At 41.9% G+C, this 9055-nt stretch overlaps 2 protein-coding genes across 3 annotated transcripts; both read right to left on the minus strand.

Moving 5' to 3' along the window:
• Nucleotides 1-202: 202 nt before the first annotated feature.
• LOC129761971 (peptidyl-prolyl cis-trans isomerase-like) lies at nt 203-2874 on the minus strand. Of its 2 annotated transcripts, none has more exons than XM_055759846.1 (2): nt 2649-2874; nt 203-1085 (listed from the first exon to the last, which is right to left on the minus strand). In XM_055759846.1, the coding sequence occupies exons 1-2, from the start codon at nt 2715-2717 to the stop codon at nt 660-662; spliced, it is 495 nt and encodes a 164-aa protein (XP_055615821.1). In that variant the 5' UTR covers nt 2718-2874; the 3' UTR covers nt 203-659. The 2 variants fall into 2 exon arrangements, with proteins under 2 accessions (XP_055615821.1, XP_055615822.1); XM_055759847.1 differs by lacking the exon at nt 2649-2874 and adding an exon at nt 1492-1988.
• Nucleotides 2875-5660: 2786 nt separating this feature from the next.
• On the minus strand, nt 5661-8402 carry LOC129761281 (uncharacterized). Its single transcript, XM_055758992.1, has 4 exons — nt 8196-8402; nt 6517-8118; nt 5768-6343; nt 5661-5693 (listed from the first exon to the last, which is right to left on the minus strand). The coding sequence occupies exons 1-4, from the start codon at nt 8400-8402 to the stop codon at nt 5661-5663; spliced, it is 2418 nt and encodes an 805-aa protein (XP_055614967.1).
• Nucleotides 8403-9055: the final 653 nt, after the last annotated feature.

Here is a 9055-nt window from a genome sequence, read left to right on the forward strand (position 1 = left end):
TAAAAAACAGGAAAAATTGAGTATTAGTCAGGATATCAGAGAACGTACCAAAAATTTTGAGAAATCAGGAGTGTTGGCATCTCTAGTCAGCAATAATTGTATCACCTGAATTGCGTTCGTTGTTATACAAGTTCAAGAAGAGTTTTTTAGTGATATTCTGAGTTTCTCCGGATTTTCTGGAATGTGTTTTATTTACAAAACATTATTGATTTGACTTTTTTATTGCTAAATTGTTACCATTTAGTTTAATAGATCCACACTTGAATGAAAGTATAAGATTTGATCAAACAGCAGTCTAGACTTTTGCCGAGCCTGGCATGGAAATACCAAATTCTTTCAAAAGCGATGCATTCTGTCGCCACATCCAAGAGGAAATTTAACTATACCAACATTAGTAAAAAAAAAAAAAGATCCGCAAAATGTTGTTTATTTTGGAGAATTTTACTCTACTTAGTAGATTATTTGTTTCGTGATTGTTTATGTTGAATCAGCAGTTCTTGGAAACGAAAAATGCTTTATGTTGTACGGCGACAGCATTGTAGCCTCAATTGACTCGAAGTTGCGTACACTGTTGAGCAAATTTCGACGAATGTTTGGAAACTTTGTATAGCGAATCGAATTCAATCAAGAACATTTTGTTTATGAATGGGACATTAAATTTACAGCTGGCCACAGTTAGCAACTACAATCTGCTTCACAGTCTTGCCCGACTGGTTGCCGTAAGACTCAACCTTCCGGATAACATCCATACCCTCAACAACGCTACCGAAGACTACATGGCGATCATCCAGCCAAGAGGTCTTAACAGTGGTGATGAAAAACTGAGATCCGTTAGTGTTAGGTCCAGCGTTAGCCATCGAGAGAATGCCGGGTCCGGTGTGTTTCAGGATGAAGTTTTCATCCTCGAACTTGTTTCCGTAGATGGATTTGCCTCCGGTTCCGTTGTGATTCTGGAAATCCCCTCCCTGACACATGAAGTTAGGAATCACACGGTGGAATGTAGAACCCTTGTAGCCGAAACCCTTTTCTCCGGTACAGAGAGCGCGGAAGTTTTCGCATGTTTTTGGAGTCACATCTGTGCGCAGCTAGAAAGAGAATATATTTTTACAGCGTCGTTAGATACTTTCATTCAGACAAGTTTATATTCAATTTATTTACATATAGTTTCGCATGCTTAACATGAGTATTGTTTCAAAAGACAAAATCGAATACAAATCTTCTGATACTAAAATATTGAATTGAATTGGAGGAAACTTTTTTGACATATCAAGTAAATTGATATGAAAAACCTGCCCAAATTCCGGATGTATTATAGCATAAACGACTGTGGCTCATTTCTTTCGTTTCGAGTGTAAAATAGCTTCGCGAGTAAATCACAAAAAAATCAAATGTAATTCAGAAGACATCGTAAACGCATGTAAAAAATTGCTGGGTTACCAGCTCAATGTGAACATTTAAGGTTGAAAACTATGGGTAATTCTCTCAACTTACTGTGAAACTAAATCGTATCAATGCTTTATAAGCACCCGTTCTCGAAATTACACGTATTGATATTGGAATATGAGTTGCTTCATGAGATGCAGATGAAAAATTGCAGAATGATTCACAGTAATTTTCCATTAGCATGACCTACGCGAATCAATTCATTTCCCACACATTGTTAAAATGGCGAGAACAGACGTGTGATATTCATTGGGAACAAAAATTAACACACATACATAGCATTCGAGGTTCCTAGTTTGATGTCGGTGAAAATTGTACACATTACGGAAAAACGAACTTAGGAAATACTCGTATTCTGTAAAACACAGATTATGCCGACAGTTTAGCAATAGTTCTGATTTCCAGGTAGCAAAAATCGGCTGTATCCGAACATGGTTTTGGAAGGAAAACTGCTAGATAGAAAAAAGAAAATCTTGTAGGATCATAGTTACTATTCGTTTAAATGATAACGAATTTTGCAGCCTGTAGAGAAACAAGATCTACTAATCTATTTTTTCTACTCATCTACACTTTCTTTTATAAATATTCATCTGAATAAGCAAACAAGTATTTTTTTTGGAATGAAAAAATTATATCTTAACGAACTTAGCTCGGCTTGATTACTCTACGCTTTCTTTCAATGTGTCATGTAGGTGATGCAAATAAAGCAACCAAGCGAGAAAGTGTGCGTTTCTTCCACAAATTTTACCAACACATCAAGCTAACTCAATGTCTCCCACGAAACCAACCACATACAATTGCGATCTGACCTGCTCTAGCGCCTTCTCGTCTCCATTCTTCCGGCGTTTCCTTCAGAGCAAGAAATCATCCTATATGAATATGTAAATCAATAAGCAATTACATTGCAAACATGAGGGCACATATCATGATTAGGTAAACTCTCGCAACAGAATGTTACCTTTTTCATGTTTACAGTTATGCTTGCCTTCAACTTTTCCCACTAATCAATCTAAATATGCCGAGTCGGTAAAAAAAATTGTAGAAATCGATTTTTACTAGCATTGCAAGTATTCTACTCGCATCTGGATATTAATTTGTGAGAAAAATTGCAAAAACTTACACCAGTTGATTTAAAAAATGTATATAATACTGTAATTTCCCTGATAGAAAGTTGCATTAAAATGGAGAAAAAAAAAATATCTTACCTCGATAACAATACGCCCCAACGGAGCGTTATCAGCAGTTAGGTCGAAAAAGCAACGCGGCAAACCCATAGCTTTCTTAGCGTAATTAGACACTTGCTGCGCCAACAGAGAAACTCCAGAAACACTTAACAGCGATTTATTCCTGATTTCCCGAAAACCTCGGTTGAAAGTGATGCTGCTCTCAACGGAGCCAACGACGACTAATGCACGAGTGATGAATCCTAGAGCCATGGCGGAAGTCATTTGCCGTCGAAAAAGCTATAAAAACGCATACTCGGGGGATGTAATAGAGCGGTAATAGTTTGTCATTACGGACAGCGTATATCAAGATGGGAACAAAAATGTTTACACTGAACATTTGAGACAGAATAGTTAATTGAAGTAATAGACTAAAGATAAATTGAAGATTGTTATATCTGTGTTATATCAAAAGTACATTTAATCGATGATACAAACTATCTTCTAAAGTATGTATGTGTATAAATGAATTCGATTCATATATTATTTTAGAAGAACACTCTGCACATTAGATTGTTTGGAGTATCTGGTACCGTATTGAATAGAATATTCGTTGTCACCTTCACGCATTCCATAACAAAGAATGTAATCTTGCATAATTTTTCAATAGAACCTATATATATATATATATATATATGTTATGTTGTAACAACAATTCTAGATGTGTTTGATTGTTTTGTATATTGTATCATAGTTTGAGTTTTGAATCACTTTGAAACACAATTTCAGTTCATAATTTTGTCAAACACGTGGAAAAAAGATGTTTCCTTCAAATAGAACACATATTCATTACTGAATAGTCGATTTTCATTAGGAGCTCAATTTCAGAAACGCACTGTGGCCATATTGGGTTGAGGAAAAAGAAATGTCGTATATTGTCAATATATGGCAACACTTAAACATATCTTGTGTTGTACTTATCGCATCGGGTCATACTATACGGCTATTTAAAGACGACAATCTGTGCTACAAGTGTAGTTTTGACAGTGTTGCGAGTGTCCTTTTCAATCTCAAGTTATAGACGCGTATGGACCCGATACTCCCCTTTATTCCGCGCGGCGAATGAGGTGAGATGGCTCAAGTCACTGCATTCCCGTAGGCGAATGGCGTGACTATCGTTTGTCACTAACTGATATTCGAAGTCGTGTTCTCATATGTAATCGACTCGGGTATCGAGAAGAAGTTGAAAAGTAAGGTAGCGTCCACAATGAGCGAAAAACTTTGCTATCTCACGTCACTCGCCGAGTGGAATAATGGGGACTGTAACGATTCGCACAGCACAGCGTTGGTTTGATCGATTTCGTTCTGGTGTAGTGGCTGTCGAAAATAAACCCTGTACTAATAGGCCAATCGTCGTGGAAACCGATAAAATCGTTGAAATCATCCAAGTAGACCGGCATGTGAGCACTCACTCGATTGGCCAGGAACTGGGTATAGACCATAAAACCGTTTGGAACCATTTGCAGAAGATTGGATTTTAAAAAAAGCTGGATGTATGGGTGCCACACGAGTTGACGCAAAAAAAATCTTTCAGACCGAATCAACGCCTGCGATGTACTGCTGAAACGGAACGAACTCGACCCATTTTTGGAGAAGATGGTAACGGGTGATGAAAAGTGGATCACGGACGACAACCTAAAGCGAAAAAAGTCGTGGTCGAAGCGCGGTGAGCCGGCCCAAACCATCGCCAAGCCCGGATTGACGCCCAGGAAGGTTTTGCTGTGTGTTTGGTGAGATTGGAAGGGAATCATCCACTATGAGCTGCTCAACTATGGTCAGATCCTCAACTCGGTTCTATACTGTGAGCAGCTTGACCGTTTGAAGCAGGCGATTGACCAGAAGCGGCCAGAAATGATCAATAGGAATGGTGTTTTCCACCAGGACAACACTCAGCCTCACACATCTTCGATGACCCGCCAGAAGCTACGGGAGCTCGGATGGGATGTCCTATTGCACCCATCGTATAGTATGAAGTTGCCATATAAATGGCAACAAGTTTGCGAACAAAACGGTGCATATTTGACTTAAATTGGATAATTTTAAGTATGTTAAATAAAGCGTCAAATTTCGATCAGAAATACGACATTTCTTTTCCCCCAACCCTATATATAAAGTCATCTTTCTTCCAATTTTTTATGCCGTAAAAACACTCCTTGAAGGGGATTGTATATTGTGTACAACTTTGAGCTCAATCGGTTCCGTACTTTTCGAGTTTTTGACGCGTACACAAACCAACACAACATTTATATATATATATATATATATATATATTTGTTTATTTGTTTAGATATAACATTCATCTGACAAAATCGTCTTAATGAACAAAAATTAGTATAATAGTCGAACAAAAACATAATATTAAACACATCGGGATTCTCAATTCGGTTTCTGAAGCGTAGTGATGATTCTCCAAAGTCATAAAACTGCTCTACGGATGAAAAGGTTCTGATCATTTCCGTGACCGGCTCATGTTGACCATACGATGAACGATGTGCAAGCGGTTGCAGCAAAAACGAGGATCGTAGAATTCTACTGGGAGCGCGAAAGTTCATCTTCTCGAGCAAGTCATCGCTTTCACCACAAAGAAGTTTGGCAACAAAGGTGGCTTGTTGAATACGCCTACGACGCTCAAGAGTATTCAAGTTCAGTAAGCGACATCTAGCTGTATATGACGGCAGGTTCCGCGGGTCACGCCAAGGCAGATTCCTAAGCGCTCTACGGATGAACCATTTTTGAATCCGTTCAATCCTGACGATCCACATGTGTTGGTACGGGCTCCATACTACAGATGCGGTTTCAAGAATCGGCCGAACAAGCGAGCAGAAGAAAGATTTCAGGCAGTAGGGATCAGTAAAGTCCCTAGAGATTCTCGAAATAAACCCAAGCTGACGATTGGCCTTGGATATCAATGCAGATCGGTGTGCGTCGAAAGTGAGCTTAGGGTCGAGAGTTACGCCCAAGTCATTGACCTGACTGACTCTCTCCAAGATAATATCATCGATCGTGTAGTCGAATATAGTTGGTTGTCTTTTTCGATGGAAACTCATGATGACACATTTATTTATACTGATAGTTAGTTTGTTCAGGCGACACCAACTCACAAACTGGTCAAGCAGGCTCTGTAACCGTCGGCAATCCTCGAGGGTTTCGATGGCTAGATAGATTTTCAAGTCGTCTGCATATATCGACACACAGTCACATGCTAGAATAAGCGACACATCGTTATAGAAGATCGCGAACAGCAGTGGTCCAAGATTGCTGCCTTGCGGAACACCCGAAGAAACAGCAAACGGAGATGAAGTGTGAGACAGGAGCTTGACACGGAGCGTTCTTCCAGACAGGTATGATCTCAGCCAGTTGATGAATTCGTCGGAAGCACCAAGACGGGATAGTTTTCTCAGTAGGATGCGATGGTCAATTCGATCGAAAGCGGCTTTTATGTCGGTGTAGATAGCATCAACTTGAGCGCGTTCCTCTAGACGGTTGATACAAAACGACGAAAACTCGAGGAGATTGGTGCTAACCGAGCGTCCTGGCATAAAGCCATGTTGTACTGGTGAGATATAACGCTTAACTTTAAAAAAGACAGCATCGTTCACGATCAACTCAAAAAGCTTGGAGGCGACAGATAAACTGGTTATGCCACGATAGTTAGCCACGTTACACTTATCACCTTTCTTAAACACGGGAAACATAAAGGAATGCTTCCACACATCTGGAAAAACCCCTTGACTCAGCGAAGCTGTGTAAATACGGGAGAGCGGTAAAGCCAAAGATGTAGCACAGCGGCAAAAAACTATAGCTGGAACGCCATCTGGGCCAGGAACTGTTGAACGTTTCAATTTTTTACGCCCTTCTCAACCATCTGTGGGGTAACGACGAATGGTCCCAAGTCTATTAAACTCTCTGGAATGTTAGCTGCAGCTCTCTCGGCTTCTGACGGGGTGGCTGCCTCAGCGACAAACACCGATGCAAAGTGTTTTGAAAATAAATCGCACATTTCAGAAACGGAGGACGATTCCTGAGCGCCCGAGAACACCTTAGACGGGATATCTGCTGTTTTTCGCTTGGAATTAACAAACTTCCAGAAGCTCTTTGGATTTCTACGCAGGTTTGTCTGGACACGAAGCACGTATGATTTGTAGAGGGCACGGTTAAGGCGTCGGTATACACTGCTAGCGAGTTGAAAGTTGTGTATGGTTTCAACAGTTCGTCGACGGCGTAATTTACGTTGGCAAGAATTTTTGTCGCGCCGTAGAATGCGAAGAAGTGGAGTGCTCCAAGCTGGAGACATTGGAGGTTTCCTTCGTGGGGTATTCGTCACGAGCCAGCTGCAAACGATTTCGCAAAAACGCGTCGCCATGTCGTTAACGTCCTGACCAAGAGCGTTCCAATTGTAGCTACTCAGAAACTCGTTAAATGCAGCGAAATTAATTTTTGCGTAATTCAACGCTTGTTCGCCTTCGTTCCGATCCTCAACGGCCAACACTGCTCCTCTTGTATCCGATAACGATAATACTAACGGAGGATGGTGCAAATCCACCGCTAGCAGTGGCGATACAGATTCGTTGATAGCGATGTTAATATCGGGAGCACAAAAAACCAGATCCAGTGTTCGGCCACGAAAATTACGAATGAAGTTGCGCTGCTGGAGACCGAGAAAGGTGATTCCATCCAATAGAACAGCACTCGCCGCAGAGGTCAAAGACGGATTCAGATCAACAACAGAGTTAGCATGTAATTCCCATGCAATATGAGGCTGATTGTAATCGCCACATACCAATACGGTGTCATCAGAAGACGCACGGTCACACAGCTCACGCACAGAAGCCAAATGGGAATCATAAACCCCCACGTCACGACTGCGGTCGGGAGGAATGTATACTGCGCAAAGTAATATCCTTTTCCCACGTATGGTAGTGGAGACACAAATCTGTTCCAAAGAGTTTCCATTCCTCGTTTGAACCGATACAGCAGAGAAGTGACGAGCTACTGCGATAAGGACACCACCAAATCTGGACTTGGAACTGTTGGAAGGACTACGGTCACAACGGAAAACGTTAAATTCAGCTCCGAATAGCTGTATGGAGTTGATGCTGTCGTCAAGTCCGGATTCAGTCAACATGATGACGTCGTAATTACAATCGCATACTGCTACATAGAGATCGTCAATTTTCGTCCTCAGGCCGCGTACATTCTGATAATACAGCCACATAACATTGGAAGTCGTGTCGTTGCCCCTAGAAATGAGAGGCAGATCAGGTTGCGAATGGTGCTCGATTGAATCGTACTCGCCTAGAGTGGCACGTTGGAAGACCCCTTCCCCAGACTCAACAACAGGACCGGGACGGCTAATCTGACGCTGGCTACAAGGCTCGACTGAGTTGGACGGGTTAGGGGCTTCCATGATGCCGTTAATCGTGCGTCCCAGTAATCGAAGCTCATCATCGAGCTGATCAGTCCATATAAATTGGCTGGAAATTTGAACGAAGTCAGGCAGATACGAGCGATCATAAAATGCATACTTGCCTGAAGAGTCAGGTTGGGAGACTCTCCCCCAACATCCGACCACAGGACCGGGATGACTTGAACGGCAAGGGTCAATCCGAGGTGGATGAAGTCCGGCGTGTGGCACGACTGGGTCGGAGTAGTTGAGAGCTCCCATGGTACATTGTTTATTGCATCCCGGTTGTACAAACTTTGATGATTGCTGCTGATGTGACTCGCTGGGTACATATTCTCCTCGTTCTCCTCGTCCAATCTGCTTTTCTACTTCAGACGGGGCGTTTTGGAGAACCCCGACTGAGTTTTCCGATCTTGATAGTCGATGAATTCACGAAAGTATACTCCATCAGGCCACGTGTCAGCACATAGAGCCACTTCCCGATATTTTTCGTCAATTCCAATTTTGAACGAGACGAAACGCATCGAATTCAGGTCAGCGTCCTTTTTTACCAGCTTTTTGACAACTATGGGTTCGTCGCACGGAATGCACTCGGTGACTAGCGAAAGTATGTCATCTTCAGAGGCTTTTGGATCGATTCGGGACATGTATACCCAGCAGTTTTCAGGCTCTGGGGCAACAACAGGGATGGTGGTTTTTGTTTTTCTCCTACCGCACGACATTGTAGGTAGCTTTGGAGATTCTAGTTCCGCAGCATCAACGGATCTTTTAATAGTTGGTCGTTTAAGGCTCGGCCATGGTTTGGGAGTTGTAGGAGCAGTGGAGACTTTGGTTGCTAATAATTCCACTTGCTCCCAGTTCTTCACCAACTCTGATTGGATTCCTTCCAATGCAGTACGATGTGTTTCGCTCAGCTTGTGAAATGCATCATTCAGAGTAGCGAACGCATCACGAACATGCTTTGACTTCATGATCGCAGTGCAAT

The sequence above is a fragment of the Toxorhynchites rutilus genome, chromosome 1 (genome assembly GCF_029784135.1).
Source record: "Toxorhynchites rutilus septentrionalis strain SRP chromosome 1, ASM2978413v1, whole genome shotgun sequence".
Taxonomy (NCBI): domain Eukaryota; kingdom Metazoa; phylum Arthropoda; class Insecta; order Diptera; family Culicidae; genus Toxorhynchites; species Toxorhynchites rutilus.